This window comes from Euleptes europaea, chromosome 9 (assembly GCF_029931775.1).
Source record: "Euleptes europaea isolate rEulEur1 chromosome 9, rEulEur1.hap1, whole genome shotgun sequence".
NCBI lineage: Eukaryota > Metazoa > Chordata > Lepidosauria > Squamata > Sphaerodactylidae > Euleptes > Euleptes europaea.
The window spans coordinates 63,096,547-63,119,161 of NC_079320.1; the positions used below are offsets into that span (position 1 = coordinate 63,096,547).

The following is a 22,615-nucleotide window of genomic DNA, read 5'->3' on the forward strand; positions in this document are numbered from 1 at the left end:
TTTATACATCGAGACTAACTAATTCAGAAAAGCTAAAAATAAGATCCATTATCCCTGGAAGAGGTCGGGATTTTCCCTCCTCTCCCCCCTTTCTCCCCCCCCCCGCCCCCTTTACTGTACCAGCTGATATTGTACGTAAGTGGCAATCGATCTTCGTAATGTCTGGTTCTCATTTTTCAAAAAACGAAAGGGCTGTGGCTTTAAGTAATCACCGGCTGCTTGTGCCAAGTCCAAGAGCTGCAGTGTCTGCTTCTGTTGGGGGAGAGGCCAGTAGAAGAAGTACGGTAACTGCACAGCATGGTGAAGCCAGGGGGCTGAGGGCCGTGTCCAATGGAGAGCTAGCTAGCAGTGAGTTAAATGTAGCCAGACCAGTTTCAGTTTGGGGTAGTGGTGCCACCTGTACACGCCTGCTGTGTTCGAACAGCAGGGGGGGTGACGAAAAGCTGGGTGCAGAAGCCGGAGGATGGGTTGCTCTAGCAGCAAAATGTGCCTGTATTCTCAGTGCGCTACGAAAAAGGTAGTTAACGTTTTGTTCTCTAGTGCTCTTCTGGAATGACACCAGGGATTCTTAAGCAGTGCTTTGCTGCAAGCAAGGTGAAAAACGGTTCCAGCAGCAAGCAATTTGGGGTGGGGGTGGGGGGCAGAGAGTACCTGGATCTTGCAATCTCGGCAGTGTTCTGCCCTTTACAGCAGCAGCTGCATCTAAAGAGACAAGGAGTGCAATGAAATTCATCCGGGTCTTGTTTTATGTGAGTGCTACACGATTCGTGTTCAGTTCTAAACTCTTTGCTGTTCTGGAATGTGGTTAATAGTAGGTTCGGGAAGAGGGAGCAGAAGCAAAGGTTTGCTCTTCTCAGGGCTCTGTGCAAACGCACACAGTGTGTTGGAACTCTAAAAGTTGGTGTGAGTTGTGTGGCTGTCTGAAATCTTGACACAACGAGCAACGTGTCAACTCTGTTTTTCTTCTTAATTTGTTTATCCTGCTTGGGAAAGCTTAAAAGCCTTCCCTATCTAAGCACTGTGTTTACCTTTGTTACAAAGTACATGCGCCACGTAATGTTTGTCCCTTCATGCTGTCCTCTGAGTTATGGAAAAGAGGCATGCATCCTGGATCCTAGAATGTTAGTTGAGTGCTGGTATTGTTTGTTTTCTCCTGGAAAAGCTGTTCATACATGCCCTGAGGGTTTTATTAATTTAAAAGTAAATTGTGCACTTAGAGAACTGGTTCAGGGTGTGTGTGTTTTTTACCAAACCAGTTGCAAGGTCTTTATTTCGGCATCTGTGCTTTCTTAACTCAGGGCCATCTGTGTGTCTGTAACGTTACAAAGCTGTTATCCTGCATGATTCATGTCTTGGCTTCCCTTTCCTGTCTCTTGTCATTCTACAGATAGCATCTGAGTTAATTATTGGAAAGTGTCATGTTTTCTGCCCAGAACATTTACTATGTTCTGTTTATGTTTGTATCCACAGAGAGAGGAGACACTACAGCAACGTAAAGAGCTGTCCCTTGAACTTATCCACCTTCGTGGAGAGTTGGGTAAGCACATGATCATTTTTTGTGGTGGCAATTAAAAAAAAAATGCAGCAGCAAAACTGAGTTAAGACATAACCCATGGGATTGAACCAGCAAGATCTAATCCCCTGACTGCGTTCTGTTGAAAAGTGTATGCTTTGCATTTCTCTGGCATTTTGGCTGCAGTGACCCCAGCTTCACTGAATTCCTGGCACCAACTTGACTGAGCCTACCAGAGCTTCCTGTCAAACACGTATCTGATGGTCAAAACATTCAGGGGAGGGGGGAGAGGAAACTGGCTGTCAGTATGCATTTGTCCCAGTTTGTTTAAATGTCTTTAACAGGCATGTATTTTACATCTTGCCAGTAAGTGAAACAACTGTAAAATAGCCTATATTTTATTAATCACAGTGTGTCAGGTTGGGTCTTTCTAGACCCGAGAGTAAAACGAACAGAGAAACGTCGCTTCCAGTAAATAGGTTAATTGAAGGCAGCATAAGCTGATGACAACAGTACAGGAAATGGTCTGAAATGAGGCATGGCCTAAGTGTCCAAGTAGAGTTGCCAACCTCCAGGGTGGAGCCTGGTGTTCTCCTAAGAGTTACAACAGATCTCCAGGCTGCAGAGATCAGTTCTCCTGGAGAAAATGGCAGCTGTGGAGGGAGGCCTCCGGGGTATCACGTCCCCACCGAGTTTCCCCCTCAGACACCACTTTCCCCAGGCCCTGCCCTCAAATCTCCAGGAATTTCCCATGCTGGAGTTGGCAACCTTACTTCTTAGCAGCCAAATGAAGGCTTGTCTCTTAGCCACAATTTCTTAAGAATTCTAAGTTTTAAAACTGGTTGTTGTTGGTCGTATAGTGGGTTAAGAGGAATGAGCTGTATTCTGTTGAATTGCCAGCCTCCCAGTGGAGCCCGGAGATCTCCCAGAATTGTAACTGATCTCCAGACTACATAGATCAGTTCCTCTAGAGAAAATGGCATTTTTGGATTGTGGACTGTATGGCATTATACCCTGCTGAGGTCCCTTCCCAAACCCCACACTCTCCCCCCAGGCTCCACCCCCACATCTCCAGGAGTTCCCCAACCCAGAGAAGATACCCTAATTCTGGTTCCTCTCGTGCCTTCACCAAGAACTTACTACTGCTCTTAAGCAAGCCACACTCACACTGCTTCAGTCCCATCTGCCCTATGGAGATAACGTTGACCTACCATACTAGTCTGTTGTAAGGATCAATGAAATTGATGTATGTGAAACACTTAAGAAAAGCATATTATTAATATGAAAAGTTATTGGATCTGAACTCCTAAGTTTGGATAGATGTACAGCTTTCATTTTCATGTCAGATGTGCTGAAACAGCCGTTTTCGTGATGAGAATAATTAACTGTCTAAAGCAGGATGGTGTCTTAAGTAGCAGGTTGGCTTTTTAATGTTGCAAATTACTGTTAGAACCATCTACTTAGCTATCAGGATGTATTTGTAAACATGGCCTTGGACACACTGCGAAGCCTTAATACATTCAGGCCTATTTTTAGCAGCTGGAAGCTGCCTGTCTTATTATGATTGCATCTGCCGCAAGCTTACACCAGGGTTAGATAAAGGGCGCCTTTTTTTTGTTCAGGGCCATGAATGTCTTTGAATGGCTTCTGTAAACCATGTGTGTTAGTCTAATTATTTTCAAGTGCTGGGTCAGTTGGCAACCCTGGTTACCATAGTAGTTTTCACAAGGGAGAATGAAACTCTGCTTTTACTGCCCCTTACTCCATTTATTTCACAAAAATGAACTAACTTCGCTGCATTATGTAAGTAGAAACGGTCTGTGCACATTCTACTCAAACCTTGGTGGTTTGCCTCTGGCACACATTTGCTTCCCTTTTTTTTTTTGACCATTGATTTTAATACAGATTAGAATAGCGGTACAGTCTAAAGAACATTGACAAACCTGAATTAAGCCCCATGTACAGATGGCTATCCCACCAAAAGTTGTGTTGCTACCAAATTTCTATCTCACTTTTGCGAGAAGAGACTCCAGGAGATGTGAAAGTAGGTGGAGAACACTAGAAGTGAAGATCTTTCAAAATATGTATGGGGAAACCTATGCTGATAGAGAACTGCTGGACTGCTGGACTTGATGGACCTTGGTCTGATCCAGCAGGGGCGTTCCTATGTTAGAAATTCTGGGTCACTATTTATTGCTATTAGATATTCAGGTGGCTTAAAATGTGCACCTGTCTTTAAGGATGCAAAAGCAGGCTTCTTGAGGTATCACGGCCTTATGTGAAACTGTGCTCTTTATGTACACATCAAGAGTACTTCCGCAAAGCTGATTAAGTTAGGCTGCTTTGAGGACAGTAGTCCTAGTGATTAGCCTGTTGGGGCTGCTTTGGGTCAGTCTTGGAAGCAAAAGTGACTTGCATTTTTTGATTCCCAGTTAAAGTGGGTCTCACTTAATGAGTGATAGCTGAGTTGCCAAGGTCATCTGATTGGCCTAACCATGGCCAGCATCTCACCTGCAAAACTGCAAAATATGGTCTCGTGACCTTCATATTTTGTTTCAGTGGAAGGGGCTCCACATATACATGGTTTTCTACTTTCAGATAGCTATAAAAGGTCACTAGAGTTGCTTTCAGGTGCTCTGTCAGACTTTTCATGGTTTTAGGAAGACTCTTCACATTTTTATTTTACCCTTCCTCCAAGGATTTTAAGATGCTGTGTATGGCTCCCTCCCACCACCTTTTGTCATCACAACAATCCTGTGAAGTAGGTTAGGCTGAGAGCGACTGACCCAAGGTGAACTTGGTTATAATGTGGGGGTTTGATCTCAGGCCCTAGCTCAATACTCTTAAAAACCACTACACCATGCTCCTAGATTAGTTTTTTTAAGGCAAAAAAGAAATGTAAAGCACAATTGTGCTTTTTCTGTATAACTTGGAAGCATTTGGTGTTGATGTGTTTACTGAGGACTAGTAAACACTGCAGAACCATGCAGGTTATTACATTTTTAACCTGCCCTTTCTCCAAGATACTTAGTGTAGCCTGCACTGTTGCTTGTCCTCCATTCTCCATTGTCCTCTGACAACAACCCTATGAGATAGGTTAAGACCGAGACATGGTAAGTAGCTCAGGTTTTATCAGCCACATGTTAATAGGGTCTCACAGTCCTCATCCAGTTCCCTACTGTTACCCTGCTCTGACTCTCAAGTTATAAAGTTGTTGACTGGACACTGGTGAAAAAATGGATTGTTCTGTGTGTTGGTTTGTGTGGCAGATAATCAGCACACTTCCTTATGTGCCATGGCCATGTTGGAGTGTAGTAGGAAGCAATAGGATTTAGAAGTATGCGCTCAGACCCATAAGTGGCTGATACTCAAAGCTGAAGCTTGGTCCAGATCAGGTTTTTAGCCTACAATTGTAGCAAGCTTTTCCTAACTCTTAGACTGCACATTATATTTGCTTGTAAATTTCTTTTTGTATCTGAAGAACATGTTGTTCAATACTGAGCTTAGTATAAAGTCCCTGTGTAAAGTAAAAGAGGAGGGGTCTGTTCCATTTTAAGGGTACGTTAACCAGTCTACTTATCTGCTGGTTCCTATGTTCCTTCCTTTTTCCATGTTCTGGTGTGACCAAGAAACAGAACAATTGGGCAGGCTACCTAGAAAGGAATTGGCTTGATCTCAGTGGCTCATGTTGAGTCCCATATAATTAAGTGATTCGCAGTTGGAGCTTGGACTGTGTGTGTGTGCGCGCGTGCGTGCTCTACAAAATCACCCCTTCTAACTGAGTTTCCCAAGGCATGAAGGAGATTTAGATGGTACTCAAACACCCCCCAAAGCTTGCAAGTCATCCCACCCCGATTCTACTCTATGCTGACGATGCAGTTCTCCTGTCCCGCACAAGAATTGGTTTGAAAAGATCTTTGCAAACTTTTTCTGAGTACTGCTCTAGGGAAGGTCTTAAAATAAACCATCATAAATCTAAGATTATGATCTTCACTAAGAGGAGAAAATTGCCTCTTTTTCGCTGGGTATTAGATGGCTTTGAGGTTGACCAAGTCAAGGAGTTTGTTTACCTTGGCATTCTTTTTTCCCGTAACCTAAATTGGAATAGGAGCCCCGTGGCGCAGAGTGTTAAGCTGCAGTACTGCAGTCAAAAGCTCTGCTCACGACCTGAGTTCGATCCCAACGGAAGTTGGTTTCAGGTAGCCGGCTCAAGGTTGACTCAGCCTTCCATCCTTCCGAGGTCGGTGAAATGAGTACCCAGCTTGCTGGGGGTAAAGGGAAGATGACTGGGGAAGGCACTGGCAAACCACCCCGCAAACAAAGTCTGCCTTGGAAATGTCGGGATGTGACGTCACCCCATGGGTCAGGAATGACCCGGTGCTTGCACAGGGGACCTTTACCTTTTTTAAATTGGAATGCCCATCAAAAAGCCGTGTCCAACAAAATTAAACCTGGGATTGGTGCTATTGTCAATTTTTTTCACACCAAAGGTGGCAAATATATTCCAGGGGCTATTCAGGTTTTTAACCTGAAAATTACCCCAATTATCCTCTTTGGTGTTGCCATCTGGATTACAGTCATCAATGAATCTATAGATCGTCCACTTCTTCAGTTCTTACGAAAACTTCTAAATGCCCCTCGATGTGTTGCTGGCGTTACTCTTCGTTCCGAGTTTGGCCAAATGTCACTTGAAGCTAGGGTGTGGTTGGCCGCCTTTAAACTACACCTTAAACTGTGCTTTAGCACTGAGGGGTCCCTATCTACTCTGAAGCATGACCCTTTTAAATCCTCATGGCAAAAAATCTTAGATGAGAAACTGGCGTTGTTGGGCTTCTCGCAGGATATGTTATCAGATCTTGGGAAAACTGAAGCTTTTGCCAAAATTAAAAAGCGCATTAAAGAGCTTGATTATAACAACACTACTTTTCGTGCTCGTCGTGTCTGTTCATCCCAGTTCTTCGGAATACTCCCTCCACGTGGTCTGCCTGCCTATACATATTATCTAACAACTCCTCATTTCTGTAGAGCTTTTTGCTTGGCTAGATTGAATGCTAACCCTTCTATGGTAATGCAGGGCAGAATTCTGAATATACCATACTCTGACAGGATCTGCCCTTGCTCTTCTGGCTCTATTGACTCATTAGCCCATGCCCTTTTGGAATGCCGCTTTTAGGAGGATCTTCGATCGCACTATATTTTCCCCCTTTTAATATACAAATCCAATGCCTCTGTGACTGACATAATGCCTTTTTTACTAAGCGATAGGGACCCCAAGGCTACATTGTCAGTGGCAAGATTTGTTTCAGTCCTTATATCCCTCCAACACTAGATATATGCTGCTCAAGATCAATTGATCAAGGAGCTTCTAAGGGATAAAAGGAAAAGGAAAGGTACTCAAACAGCATTCCTGACACACCCCTCTTATGTTGGCCCCCTTACTGTCCCAGCAGCCTGATATACCATTAAGGTATATAGGATCAAGGCTAACATAAGAAGCAGGGTGCTGTTCCACAAGGTGGACCAAGATTCCAGGGCTCTGGACTCCATCATTGTGACCTGTGTGAAACCTTGCAAGGTGTCAGACAGTAATGGGTCATTTGCATTTTCTCAGGCCTCGAGGTATGAAAGGCTGAGAACAGAAGGGAGTTAGTAGCCTCACTCACTAAATGAAGCACTCCTAGCAGACACCTGGAACTGATAGGGAGAACCTTTAATCCCATCCGCAATCAAGGGCTATTCAGAAAGATCTGGCTAGTCCTTTTGCATATCTGATACACCCTCAAGCCTCATCCCGCCTGCAGAAGAGATAAAGTCAGCCATCACCTGTTTTACTCACACCCTTCCTGAGAAACTTCTCAGACATCTTCACACATTTAAAGGTCTATACTAAAGCAATCACTGGCCATTAATCAAGACAGCACAGGTATTCAGAAACATCCTGACATGACCTCACACCTTTCATAACCTTTCTCCAAAGTACTGGAGAAGGAATTAGAATCTTTGTCCCTGACAAATCTACTGTTTTGTCAGTAACCTCATGCAACCTCAGGGTTCATTTTTGCTATAAATATTGGCCGTCTTGCCATTCATAGTGTGTGCGTGTTTCTGGATCCGACACCCACCCCTTACTGGCACATATGGTCCTTTTATTTCTGAGAGATGCTGTCTCGTTCCTCTGCCTCACAGCGCTGCTTTCATTTGAATGTCGTAGACTAGTAAATATTGCCTCAACCCTAATATCCTTGTGTCCCACCCCTCCTTCCTGTTTTACAATTTAAAAAAAAAAACTACATTTGCTTTGGAACAAAACCAGTTCCTTATTCAGAGTTTTCCAAAGGGACTTGTCACTGTAAATGCTGGGTAAAAAGATCCTGTATTACCCAACCCCTCGCAAAGCTTAATCGCCACTGCTAAATCCCCCCAACTAAAGCAGAGACACTCTAATCAAGGTAACACTCTTCTGTATCTATTACTGAATTATGTTTTGCCTCTGTAGGAAACCTGCACTGTAAGATTCTGTGGCAGTAGGTGCCCAAACCTCCCTACCCCTTTATTGGAGTGGCCCAAGCCACTTCTAATGCAGGTAGAAGCGGGAAGCATAATATGGATCTCTGTGTGTTGCTTCCTCCATTGTCATTGCAGGTATTCACCCATCCCGGTAAAAACGATGGCCATTTTCCTAGTGTTAAAGAAGCCAACATCATGTTTCTGACTTAATATGGAAACACTTTCTCCTTATAGCTTCTTCAAATCATTTTTTAGAGTTGTATCAGCATTGATTGTGTATAAATGGAGTATTGATCCATTTGGTTTTATCTGAGGTTTGAGGATGCCTATTTTACCGTCTCTTTAACTATGCTTTAAACTGATCAGTTTTATCAAGGGTTGCAAGTTGCCGGCAACTTGCTCTTCCATCTTGTCATAGAGTTTCCAGTGATTCCTAGAGATGTATTATGCCACTTCCAGGTTTTCCCTGGAAGTAACGTCACACTGTTACCCTCCAATGTGACCCCCACTCCCACCAGTTGCCAGGCCATGCCTGACAACTCTAGTTTCATCTTCTACAGTTGTTTATATGATTAGCTTTTAGCATAAGAGGTTTTTTTAAGGTATAATTTTAGGTTTCCCAATGTTGGCTTTTGTGGCTGTTTTAATTGTTAATTTTTAGGATGCTTAATGATTTTTGGGTGTCAACTTTGTGAACAGTCTCAAGCAGCTCTCTGGAGAGGCAGTATATGAATTTTCTAAATAAGTAAAACAGCACATGTCTTTTTGAATCCTGCAGTGAAGTCTTCTGTGTGTGCTGCAGTCTTTCTTTTATTTTTATTTTTAGGGCTTTATCTGAGTAGATGGTCTGCTGCCTGGGAGCAGACAACCAAGAATTTATGGGCCAGTACTACAGCACTCCTCTGCCAGCAGTCAGAGGCATTTAGTGAAGGCACATATGGCTCTTGCCATTTTTGAAAGGAGTTCTCATCATAAATAAATAGACCTGCCAGCTTGCATTGAAGGTTGTTTAGGGATAAGGCGTAAATCTGGTATTTGACAAAACTTTCTGATGAGATATAAAAGTTTTCCGGTAGAGCTACTGATATCAAATACCCATGGAATTAATGTTTCCTGCAAAAACCAATTCAGCAGTTGTTAGCATCCTGGTGTTTTTTGAGCAAATATTATGCTGGTGTCTCTGTGTGCTGAAAAGGTGCTTAATCTATAAATCAGCTTTTCGATTGTTAAATGAAGAAGAGCTGTAGGTGAGTGACCTTGAAAACTGGGAGTCGTTTTCTTTAAGCAAAGGAATCTGTCCTTAAAATATATTTGGTGGTTATCCTTTCCTTAACCAGTGTGTTCACTTTACATTGCTTACTTAATCTGTGTCTGGACGGCGATTGGAGGGAGATGGAAAAATACATTTTTATAAGAGTTTTGAGATGTGATTTTTTTAAAAGAAAAAACATCAATAAATTGAACTAAATGTCTTTGAATTGTGGGGTTAGCGAGCACAAAAAATTCTCACCTTGGATTCAGAATAAAAGGCATTATTTGGCTTCGCCTACCTACAAGTGTTGAGAGCCAGTGGACTCTAATCTGGAGAGCCGGGTTCGATTCCCCACTCCTCCACGTGAAGCCTGCTGGGTAACCTTGGGCCAGTCACAGTTCTCTCCGAATTCTCTCAGCCAAGCTGAGGCAGGCAATGGCAAACCACCTCCGAATGTCTCTTGACTTGAAAACCCTATGGTATGTAGGGTTGCCAGCCTCCAGGTACTAGCTGGAGATATGCTATTACAACTGATCTCCAGCCCATAGAGATCAGTTCCTCTGGAGAAAATGGCTGCTTTGGCAATTGGACTGTATGACATTGAAGTCCCTCCCTTCCCCAAGCCCCTCCCTCCTCAGGCTCCACCCCAAAAACCTTCCACCGGTGGCAAAGAGGGACCTGGCAACCCTAATGGTGTGGCTTAAGTCAGCTGTGACTTGATAGCACTTTCCCCCCACCACCTACAAGTGCAAATCAGGCTGCCTTCCCTTCACGATTATTAGTTCCATTCTGTTGGACTTTTGAGAGATGGAAGACCACCCAGCCTTTTGCTTGCATCTCTGGTTCCTTCAGTGCTTTGATATCATTCAGTCTCTTGCCTTCTGCAACTGTAGAAGTGGACTGCGGTTGAAAATGGCCCTGGAGCGTGAGCCAAACCAATTGGCCCCTGCGGTGCTGCAGTCCAGCTCTGCAGGAGTCGCTCAGTGATTCAAACCAGGGGCTTTTAGCTCACCAACTGCTGTCTGTTCGTTTTCTAGGAACCGCGACATCAGCATGTGAGAAATTGGAGAAAGACCGAAATGAACTGCAAGCAGCTTACGAAGGATTTGTGCAGAAGCTGAACCAGCAGCACCAAAGTGATCTAGCTGAGCTGGAGGAGAGGCTAAAACAGTTCTACACCGTAGAGTGTGAAAAACTCCAGAGTATCTGCATTGAAGAAGCTGAAAAATATAAAGCCCAGCTCCAGGAGCAGGTAGGCGGTCTGAGAGCAGGGGCCGAGATTTGGGTGAATAAACCAATAAGCAATCCTGGAGCTAGGGGTTAGCTTTGTGCACTGGGTCTTTTTTTGGTGATGCAGCTCTTGTTTGGGCCAGTGAGACTTATCCAGAGATGTCTCCTCCTCCTGAAAATACTTTTCCTTCAGAGAGTTGCTCCAGTATTGTCGAAGGCTTTCACGGTCAGAGTTCATCAATTATTGTAGGTTATCCGGTTATTTTCTTTTCAGGACCAAGACCACGGTCACACAGCCCGGATAACCTACAAGAACAGTTGCTTCAGTATTCTGGTTTCTTTATTGATGGGCTTTCCCCCCGATTACACAAAGCTCAAAGTAGTTTTGCTCCTTTAATGGGAAGGGGCTGTGGCTCAGTGGTAAAGCATCAGCTTGGCATGCAGAAGGTCCCAGGTTCAATCCCCAGCATCTCCAGTTTAAGGGACAAGGCAAGTCGGGGACATGAAAGACCTCTGCCTGAGACCCTGGAGACCCGCTGCCAGTCTGAGTAGACAATACTTTGATGGACCAAGGGTCTGATTCAATAGTTGGTAGTTTTTATTGGCAGAAGATTTAGATTCTTTCTAGAATTAACATAAGATGACACCTATCGTCTTGAACCATGCCTGTAATGAATACCGTATATACCCGTGTATAAGCCGACCCGCGTATAAGCCGAGGTGCCTAATTTCTCCCCAAAAATGGGGAAAAATTAGGCACCCGCGTATAAGCCGAGGGTCGGCTTATAACTCCTCCCCCCCCCCCCGCAGGCTTACCTGACCGGCTCCTGGTGGCGAAAAGCGGCACGGGCCTGGTGGGGGCGGCTTTCCTGCAGCTGCAGGAGGCTGCCCCCAGGCCGCTCCGGGCGGCGGAAAGCGGCATGGGCCCGGCAGCAACCCAGGCAGGCCCCGCTCGCCGCTCCCAGGCCGCGGGAAGGCGAGCGGGCCGGCGGCGGGGGCGGCAGCGAGGCCTGCCTGCTCCTAGGCAGGCCCCGCTGGCCGCTCCCAGGCCCCGGGAAGGCGAGCGGTCCGGCGGCGAAAGATGGCGGCAGTAGTAAGTTTTCCCTCCTCCCTCCTCCCCCCTCCTCTCGCCTACCGTATTGACCCGCGTATAAGCCGAGTTGGCTTTTTTCAGCCCTTTTTTTGGGCTGAAAAACTCGGCTTATATGCGAGTATATACGGTAATAGTATCTCATCTCTCTGATGTTGCTGTGTTTGATATTGGAGCCAAGCAGCTAATGCAATGTGAATTCATGTGAAGTGCTTTGAAACAGGATTCTTGCATGTGTGGAAGCTCCATTCTGCACATGGAGGTCCCAGAAATTTTTATTTCACAGATGCTTAGTGCTTATTTCCCAACATTTCCATGAATGCTAACATTCATGCAACACTACTATAGGGCCTAAAAGTATCTGTTGTATCATGAGAGGCTCTTTCCTCAGCTCATCTTCCAACATGGTGTGAGTAATCCTCTCCCAACAATGCCCTTGTGCTTGCATAAGGCAAACAAAATCTGTCTCTACACAAAAGAATTAAGTAAAAAGGTCTTTGGGTGGAAAGGCAGCATAAAAATGTTTTTTTAAAAAAATAATTAAAAACCAGCACTTTGAATTAAGCTCAGAAACAAATTGGAAAACCGTTCCACATGTCCTGAAAAATATATAAATGTTCTCATTCATCAGGTTGATGACTTGACCGTTACACATGAAAACTTTAAACTAGAACTTGAAGCCAGTCATACAGAAAAGATCGAAGAACTGAAGAAGGAATATGAATCATCCTTTTCAGGCAAGTTATTTGTCTTATTTGCCAAGATTGTATTCACTTCTCTGGTGGATTACTACTTGAGACAGGGTTCCCCAATGGGATGTTTGTGGGCGCCAAGCTTTTCGGAAAGTGGGTGTTCCGTTTAAGGCAGGGCTTGTTATTGGTTGCCTTCATTGAAAGGAAAGAGTTTTCCATGGCTACAGTAACAGGCAGTCACTGGATGATCAGGAGGACTGGTAAACCCTCGGGCTTTTCTTCGTGTGTGGGTCCATTCCCCATTCAGGCTTTCCTTCTTCCCAGGAAGTATGAGAAGGGAGGTATTCTATTTGGCTGTGTTTCCTGCAAAGTTTCCAAAGTTGCCTGCAGGCTCAGAAAGGTTGGAGACTTTGTTAATTGTAGGGAACGTTTCTGTTATGACATCAAACATACCCAGCGTTTGCCATCTTGCATTCTATGGAGATCAGCTCGTGCTTTCCCGACCAAAACAATGATGATCTGATCTAGGAACTGTAATGAAGATTGTTACTGAACATTAAGCAGATTTCGCAGGGTAGCTGTGTTGGTCTGCAGGGGAATAGCTAGATTCAAATCCAGTAGCACCTTAGAGACCAACAAGAATTTTGGGGTGTACCATATCTGACGAAGGGAGCATTGACTCTTGAAAGCAACTTCTGGCTTCCTGCTCCACCCTGCTGGACGCTATCACTAAGTACTCTGTTTAGCTGTAAGAGTTTTTTATCTTATTTATTCTATATAGAGCAATTCACTACTTGTCAGCTCTCCCCCCTGGAGTTATTAAGAGCTGCTCTTTTAGAGAGGCTTTTCAAAAGACTCGAAAGCTTATACCCTGAAAATCTTTTTTTTTAATTTTTATTAAATTTTTAAACAAAAAGAAAAAAACAACACAAACAACAACAAATACAAAAGAAAAAAGTATAACAATATAGAGAACTACATAATAAGAAGGAATAATCTATAAAAAGATTTTAAAAAAAGAAAAATTCAAAATACAATCATTACATTCTTATTACAATCATCTTACCCATTTTGTTCCCAGCTCCCTCCACCAGTGTACCCTTAATCCCTCCCACCACCGTGTTGAACTTCCGGAGAAGTGTCTAAACAGTTTATTAATAGATTATTTTAACAATAATTTATAGTACCAAACTGTATCTACAACTTCTTCACTATATCAATAAAATTCATTTTTGCCAGCTTATCCCAATATGCGAAGGCTTTTAACCATATAATTTTAAATTCTTCCACATCCTTCCCGTGCAGGGAATCTGTTAATTTAGCCATCCGCATATATAACCATAGTTTTTCCCTCCAGTCCTTAATTTGAGGTCTATTTACTGACTTCCAGGATTTAGCAATAATTATCCTAGCTGCAGCGAAACTATATTGACATATGATTCTATCATTCTTATTCATATTATCTCTAGGGATTCCTAATAAACAAAAAGCTGGGTCCATATTTACTTTGGTGTTGATCAAATTGTTTGTCTCCCTTACTACTTTTCTCCAAAAAATTTTAATTTTTTGACAAACCCACCAGGCATGCATAAAAGTTCCTTTTTCCAATCCACATTTCCAACATAAATGCAGAGAAAGCTTTTGATAATGTAAACTGGGAATTTATGAAAAAAATATTGGAATATATGGGATTGGGTATTGGTTTTAACACAGCAATTGAGAGTATACTCAACAAACAGCTAGACTTATGATTAACGTAGTATTATCACCACAATTACAAATCCAAAAGGGCACCAGACAAGGGTGCCCTCTTTCACCCTTACTGTTTATTTTAGTTTTAGAAGTATTATTGAATAAGTTTAGACTAGATGATAACATTGCAGGTATAAAAATTGGGAGAAATCATTATAAGGTGAAAGCATATGCGGATGATTTAGTGTGTATTCTGACTAACCCTAATTGTCAAATGGAAAGATGGAATAATATCGTGGAGGTCTATGGAAAGCTTGCAGGATTTAAAATAAATAGAAGTAAAACGAAGATTTTGGTAAAGAATATGACTCTATCACAACAAGCAGATTTAATTAGTAAAACGGTTTACTATTGATTCTAAAGTTAGATATTTAGGAATATGGTTAACTTCAAACAATCTTAATTTATTTCAGAATAATTATGTAAAAATTTGGCAACAAATTGTTAAGGATTTTAAGCATTGGGAGAAGATTCCGTTATCATTATGGGGACGGATCTCAGTAATTAAAATGATGGTATTACCAAAGATGCTTTTTTATTTCAGAATTTGCCGATTATAAAAGGAGTAAAGATTTTTAAAGTCTGGAAGAAGGAAATTTTGAATTTTTTATGGGAAAAGATAGGCATAGGATAGCTTATAATAATTAATTGAATTAAAAGAAACTGGAGGTCTGGGTTTGCCAGATCTAAGAATGTATTATGAAGCAGGTTGCTTTGGTTGGATAAGAAATTGGATATTATTAGAGAATTCTAGATTACTAGAATTGGAAGGTTTTAATATAAGATTTGGTTGGCATGCATATTTGTGCTATGATAAAGATAAAATAGAGATTTCAATTCTCATATTATTAGGAATAGTTTGTTACATATTTGGAAAAGATATAAAAGATGTTGGGAAGTTAAAACACCAGGATGGATTAATCCTATAGAAGCATATATGAAAAGGGGAATGCAGCTCAATTTGGATATAGGTAACTATAGGGATATTATTGAGGATTGTGGAGACACTTGGATTCTTAAAACAAGAGAAGAACTCAAGATTGGAGATTGGTTTATGTATTATAAATTAAAGGATAGTTTAGTAAAGATAAATTATTAGGGTTTAATAGAAACAAATCCAAATTGGAAGTATTATTAAACATGGGAAAGAAAGGTCAAATAACAAGGATATATAAATTTATAATTGAAACAAATTTAGAGCAAGAGAGGATCAAACCAGTTATGATAAAATGGATGAGAGATTTGGGATATAATATTAATCTTGAGGTTTGGGAAAGATTATGGAAAATAGAATTTAAATTTACGATTACTAATGAAATAAGAGAGAATTTGTATAAGATGTTCTATAGGTGGTATATTACACCAATGATGATAAGTAAATTTAAAATGGGAAATTCTGATTTATGTTGGAAAGGTGGACCCTGAAAATCTTGTTTGTCTTTAAGATGCTGCTGGACTCCCATCTAACTGAGCATTAAGCAAGCACACTTCCCACGCAATGGTAAATGATCTTTTAAATGTTTTTCAGAGCTCAAGAATGCCCATGAATCAGAAAGAAAGACATTTGAAGACTCGTTCCAAGAGAAACAAGAAGAACTAGAGGTTTGGATTTCTCTTTTTTGGGGGGTTTACAGGAACCTGTAAAATAGAGTTGTAATCATCCATAACAATACAATCTGCATGTAACTTGTACGGCTTCCTTCTGAAGCCTAACCCTAATTTTGTAACCTCACTTGCCCTTAGAATTGTCAAATATAGGTTTGAAAATTCTGGGAAATTTGAGGGTGGATCCTGCAGAGGGCAGGGTTTTGGGGAGGAAAGGGATGCCATTTATTTTACCCTGCGAAGTGGCCATATTCTCCAGGGGAGGGGTTGGCAAACTCATTAGTCAAAAGAGCCAAATATCAACAGTACAACAATTGAGATTTCTTTTGAGAGCCAAATTTGAGAGCCAACTTAAACTATATAGGTAGGTACACTGTTTATTAACTTAATAAACTTTAATTAAAGTTTTAAGTCTTAATTAAACTATAGGTACACTGAATAAAACTTGATATCATACTTAATAGTGATCTTATTTATTGATAAAAATTAATTTGTAAGTCCCTGCCATTTCCCCTCCCTGTCCGGAGTCCTCGTCTGGAGGCCTGGTCTACCGCCATAAAAGCCTATTGGTAGACCTGGCCTCTGGCTGAGTCCCATTGGGAGGCCAGGTCTACCCATTGGCTTTCTTAGCAGTAGACCTGGCCTCCAGAGGTCCATAGAAGCCAATTGGTAGACCTGGCCTCTGAAGGGGGACTTTTTCCCCTCCTCGGAGTCCAGGTCTACCGCCAAGAAAGCCAGTGGGTAGACATGGCCTCTCAATGGGACTCAGCCGGAGGCCAGGTCTACCAAAGGAAGCCCGCCCCGCCCAACAGCTGATAGGTGGGCCAGGAACTGCCGAGCCGCCCGCCCAGCAATCGCGCGGCTAGAGGGGAGGGGAGGCTTTAGCCTCCCAACCATTGAGGGAAAGGGGGACCTGGCCATTCTCCACGGTGGGGGCGGGGAGAGACAGCGCGCCCATTCGCCTGCTCTCTCTCGCTCGCTCACTATCTCTCAGGCGCGCCAGCTCCGCAGCCCGGCTGCCGGCGCGAGCGGGCGCGAGAGCAGGGGCTCCGAACCAAGTTCGGAGAGCCACACTCAACGGGCCAAAGAGCCGCATGTGGCTCAGGAGCCGCGGTTTGCCGACCCCTGCTCCAGGGGAATTGATCTGCGTACTATGGAGATCAGCTGTAAATCTGTGAGATCTCCAGGCCTCACCTGGAGGTTGGCAACTATATTTGTTCTAAAGAACCTGAATGAATTTCTGGTATTTTTTGTAGCCTTCCCCATCTGTAGAAATGTGATCTGAGACTTCACAATGTGACTCTTCTTGCTTAAACCTGTATTTCTTTCTCAGACCAACTGGTGAAAACAAAACAGATCTAAAACATTGATTCTCTAAACCAGGGCTTCTTAAACTTTTTCCACTCGCAACCCCTTTTCGCCCGAGAAATTTTTACATGACCCCGGGTGTATAGGTATATAAAATAGGTATACAAATCAAACATTTACTGATAATAAATCATAAAGACATTTATTTTAAAAAAATTGTGATGCCCACATTTAGTTACGTGACCCCATATGGGGTCACGACCTACAGTAAGAAGCTTTGCTCTAAACCATGAACACTGAGTCTTACCTTGGACTCCCATTAGTTGTAATAGTTGTTGCTGTTTTTGTTTCTAAGCCTTTTCCAACATGTATACTCACACCCATCATTTACTTTTCCTAAAATATTCATTACTGGCTCTGTGGTAAAAGCTCAGGTACAGACTATAACTCTGTGAGCCCAGGATTTGGCTCCAGCAATTTTCTTTACGGTGCTCTCATGTCTACTGTGTGTGACGTTTGTAAGATCAATTAGAAGCCTGGCTTGAGTGGAATAATAATAATTCAAGTTATTTTTATTTTTCAGAAAAAAATTGCTGCATTACAGAGTGAAAACGATTCCTTGAATGAAAAGCTGAAGTTGGAAGAGCAAAAACGAATAGCCAAAGAAAAAGCAAATCTTGTAAGTACCACTTGAACTTAAATCTAAATGTACAGCTGGACAAATGTAGAGGTCTTTAATTAGTATCTGGCACCTTTTGAGTGCCTCTGCCACTTTGCTGCACATCCTAACAGGAGCAATTTCTGTTGCGAAAGATTTATGTGTGTTCTAAAGTGTTTCCAAGAAAGAGCATGAATAGATTATCCTAGCTGGCACACATGGAATTAGATAGACAGGTAGGGGGTTTGTTTTGTTTTGTTTGTTTGAGCAAGTCTACTATGCTCAATTTGCTGTAAACAGAGAGAATGCTGTTCTTAATAGTGTGAATCATAAGTTAGACTGTTCCTCAATAATTCATTGTTTAACTTGTTCTCGAAAGGAGAGACTCCTTCCTTGCCTCTTGTGACACTAAGAGGATCTTCGCTATAAAAGTTCTAGCAATACAGTGAAACCTGCAGTAAGCTAATATTAACATAGCTCAGGATACTGTGTTAAATTTAAGCTTTGATGTATTTTCACATTATGTACCTAATGATTAATGCACATTCTTATCTTGCCATCTTTTGATAGACAATGTCTGGCTCAACGGGCTTTCTTTTCTTGATAAGCTTGCCTTCTTTAACTATTTCACTGTTTCCCCCTTTCCCGACAAGTTAATACAGTTTAAGTTGGAAGATACTAAGCACCTGGAAAGATTATCTCTGGGTCTCTTTGAATGTCTGCTATTATCTTTCTTTTTTCAACTTCTGATTTTGGAATCTTTACCTGTTGGATGAATATGTTGGATGTGTCTAGAAGACGTGTTCTTAATTGAATTTTGTTTGCTTTGCGCTTAACCAGTGTGATATAGTGGTTAAGGGCGGCAGACTCTAATCTAGAGAACTGAGTTTAATTCCTCACTCCTCCACAGATTAGAGCGGCGGACTCTAAACTGTTGAACCAGGTTGGTTTCCCCACTCCGACACATGAAACCTGCTGGGTGACCTTGGGCTAGTCACAGTTCTCTCTGAACTCTCTCAGCCCCACCTACCTCACCAGATGTCTGTTGTGGGGAGAGGCAGGGAAGGCAATTGTAAGCAGCTTTGAGACTCCTTAAAAGTAGAGAAAAGCAGGGTATAAAAAAACCTCTTAATATTATTATTATTGCTAACCATTTAAAAATGCAACCGGAAAGGGGCTAGAAGATGTTCGGAGATATGTAGTGGTCTAATTATAATGTACAATATTTACTTTTTTTGGATACATGCACTTGTATTGCTGGCTCCTCACAATAAATAACTTTATACAGTTGTAACCTTAAACACAGTTTGTATTTCAAATCAGCTTTTCATCAAGACCTGTGAACACTTTATATGCTATCGTTATATTTAGCTATAAAACAACTGAGAGAAGGCTTGATGGGTTCTCTTTTCCCCCAACACAATATATTGTGGTTTCAGAGCTGGAGTCCATGTGTTCTTATTGCCCATGTCTGACTTTCTTTAGGTTGACCCATGAATAACTTTTTAAAAGACAGCAATAGAATACTGATCTGAATTATATGTCATAGCTTACACCAATAAAATAAGTTTACAAGAGTAGCATTCATTTCAAACAGGGCTGTAAAGCGCCTTTCAAAGAGCTTTGTTTTAAAGAGTTTTTCCCCCTCATTCTTTCCTCCATACAAATACTTCTGAGTGTGACATGTTAGGTAAAGGATGTACTGGTTCATGGATAAAAATCCAGTGTGACTTGGACAGCGGTTTATTCAGGAGAGAGATGTCTCTGAACTTTTCTGGATGTAATTTTTCAGAAAAACCCTCAGATCATGTATTTGGAACAAGAGCTGGAAAGTTTAAAAGCAGTGCTGGAGATTAAGAATGAGAAACTGCATCAACAAGATGTCAAGTTGTTGAAGATGGAAAAAATGGTAAGATTTTTCTGGGTGTGGCGTAGAGTCTTCTAAAATCTGAATCCGTGCATGTTTTTGCACCATTAGCACTATAATAACTCAGGTACTGAAATAGTGGGCAAGGGGCACCAAAATCTGTTCAGGAGTTAATGGATATTAGTTAGTCTCTAGTCAGTTTCAGGAAGCAAAATTTAACCTTGAGAAAACTTAGGCTTTTTTCAGGACAGGGTGTCTGCTCTATATTAGTAGGGTTGCCAACCTCCAGGGACTAGCTGGAGATCTCATGCTATTGCAACTGATCTCCAGCTGATAGAGATCAGTTCACCTGGAGAAAACGGCAGCTTTGGCATTGAAGTCCCTCCCCTCCCCAAACCCCACCCTCTTCAGTCTCTGCCCCAAAAGGCTCCCACCAGTGGCGAAGAGAGACCTGGCAACCCTGTATTTGTGCTAAAACTGGGACAGGAAGTACCCACTTCAAATCTAATTCCTAAATGTATGAAGAAAGCTCATAAGAAAGTCATCCTCTCAACCTTAGTTTCACAGTCGGCAGTTCTTCCTGATCTGTTATAGAGATAATGTCATATTTTAAACATTTTTTAAAATGTGCTATAAGAACGCTTATCTTCCATGCAGCTCCTGAGCAAAATAATTAGCTATAGGTTTTAATGATTCCACCATACTGATAAGCGAAGTTACCCGAAATCTTAATATCTTGACATTTAAGATCAGTAAGTGCTCCACCCGGGTTTTCCATATTGCAGTTCGAGTATATATTCACTCTGTAAATTCCTTGATGTCACTCTGTTGAATAAAAGAGCAAAATAAGGATTCGTTCTATACCATCCAACAACGCTTTCCTCACAAGAGCTAAAGCTAGTCCACCTAGCTGCAAACCTTTCCAACACTGCAGAGTAAAATAAAACAGGGTTTATATGCATGGGATTCATTTGTGTTCCCTTCCATGCTGCAAACACCTCAGTGAAGAACGATGTTCCTAGATATTTGCACATCTAATGCCTTTGGAAGAAATTAGCATTACTGATGGAAATTTTGGCTTACAAAGAGAGAAGAAACACAGTGAGAGGATCCCAGTTTCTGTCTGCTGGGATGCACAGGGGACTAACTGTTTTGAATATTTGAAAGGTCAGCTGTGTTGAGCTTCAACCAAGAACTGCCATTTCCTACAAGAGTTTCACTTGCATAGATGAACAAGTTCCCATGAAAATTTCATTATGTGAGATGCATACATGTACAAAAAACAGACTTGGGTTTATTTGCCATGGAAAAGCAGTTGTGTGTTGTTTTTCATGTGAGATTCCACATATGAAATCTGGCCTTGTGTGACTCAACCTTGTTAGGAATTATGTTATGTAAAAGAAGATGTTGAGTAAGTGTGGTTTGTTTGAATGGATGGCAAAGTGTAAGTGTGGTGGTTTTTCTCATGTGCACAGATTCTAGGTATTTTTCCCTGTTTGTGTGTGTAGATGTTACTGTTACTGTTGTGCTACTATCAGCTCCATTTTTATGCTATCCTCATAAACACTCCTGTTCTGACCACAGTTCTGTCTTCAGTGTGGAACCTTTGGGGTTTCTTCCCATTGCACCCATAGAACAGCCCTGTGAAGTAGTGAAAGAGATATGATTTTGCAAAGGGATAACAGTAGAAAATGAGGAACCATATGGGTAGAAGAGTTGGTGTTTGAACACCTTCCATCATTTTTTTGTGGAGACTGTAGGCTCTGTTGAATGAGGAGTTGACTTCTAATTATTTGTAAAATATTATGTGTAAAGAAAATAGCTGTTACCAGGTTATACCTGTAACGGATCATTAATTTTTTTTTATTGGTGAAAGAATAGCAAAATGTAGCTTTTGTCCATTTCTTTTTACAAATGTGTTTTATACTTGCTGTATGTTTTGGGTTATGTTGGCTTTGTTTTTGAGTTCAATAAAATGGCATAATACAGCAACCCGATTTTGCTTCCGAGTGTATGTCAAATAACTCGTATTTACACACTTTTGTCCGCAAGGTGGAAAACAACACTGCCTTAGTGGAGAAATGGAGGAGACTTCAGCAGGAGAATGAAGACTTAAAAGCTCGAATGGACAAACACATGGAGCTTTCCAGGTAATTTAAAGAGAAATTAAAGCTCCTCCCGTCTTTTACCATGTACAACAGCGGCAGTATGCTAATTAGGAGGAGGTTGAGTGAAAAGGGAGCCCAGGGTAGTGTAGTGGTTAAGAGCGGTGGGCTCTAATCTGGAGAACCGGATTTGATTCCCCACTCCTCCACATGAGCAGTGGATCTGGTGAACTGGGTTGGCTTCCCCACTCCTACACATGAAGCCAGCTGGGTGACCTTGGGCTAGCCACAGTTCTCTGAACTCTCTCAACCTCACCTGCCTCACAAGGTGTCTGTTGTGGAGAGAGGATGAGAAGGAGATTGCAAGCTGGTTTGATTCTCCTTAAAAGGTAGAGAAAGTTGGCATATAAAAACCAACACTTCTTCTTCACGAACTCCTCTGAGCCTGTGTGGGAAGGCGAGGGCTTCAGTTAAACTAGACAAGAGCCCAGCCCCTTGGCTAGTGAAGAGCAGCTTGTGCCAGGGCTCAGGAACACCTCCCACCCATCTCCGTGGGGCTTGCACAAGAGCCCATCTTTGGAAGATTACTTATGGTCACTAAAAGCACAAACCACTTGGGAGTCCTAGTGAAATGCCCATAGCTCGCCAATGGTATAGAATGTATGTTCAAGCAGAAGAGAGAATATTCAGTCTAAGGGCCGTCTAGATGTGATGACATCTTTGTGTCTACTGTGGGGACACCGTTACCACTTGAAAGTGATTTAAAAATGCCTCAAGGGGCCTGCAGCACAGCAGGCTAAAGAGCCCTTGTCCCCCTCTGCACCTCTGTAGCCTCAAGGGGTCCTTGGAACCCCAAAAAAGGGTAATCCCTGCACAGCTTACTAGTCCAGTGTTTTCCTGTGAGAAACTGCTACTTGGGGCCAAGCAGATGGGAGGCTTACCACAGTACGAGCTCTCTTGAAGTATTTGAAGGGCTGTCACTTAGAGGAGGGCAGGGAGCTGTTCCTGTTGGCAGCAGAGGATAGGACTCACAATA

At 42.2% G+C, this 22,615-nt stretch overlaps 1 protein-coding gene across 4 annotated transcripts in view; it reads left to right on the forward strand.

Moving 5' to 3' along the window:
- The window catches only part of MTUS1 (microtubule associated scaffold protein 1), a 101,928-nt gene that overhangs the window by 78,760 nt on the left and 553 nt on the right, over positions 1-22,615 (forward strand). For 3 of the 4 annotated variants that reach the window (XM_056855610.1, XM_056855608.1, XM_056855609.1), the window contains 7 exons: positions 1,471-1,537; positions 10,310-10,524; positions 12,224-12,329; positions 15,565-15,638; positions 17,533-17,628; positions 19,400-19,516; positions 21,527-21,624. In XM_056855610.1, coding sequence (XP_056711588.1) covers positions 1,471-1,537; positions 10,310-10,524; positions 12,224-12,329; positions 15,565-15,638; positions 17,533-17,628; positions 19,400-19,516; positions 21,527-21,624 — 773 coding nt within the window. Of the gene's footprint in view, positions 1-391; positions 518-1,470; positions 1,538-10,309; positions 10,525-12,223; positions 12,330-15,564; positions 15,639-17,532; positions 17,629-19,399; positions 19,517-21,526; positions 21,625-22,615 lie in introns of those variants that run through there. The other variant, XM_056855611.1, reaches the window with a different exon arrangement.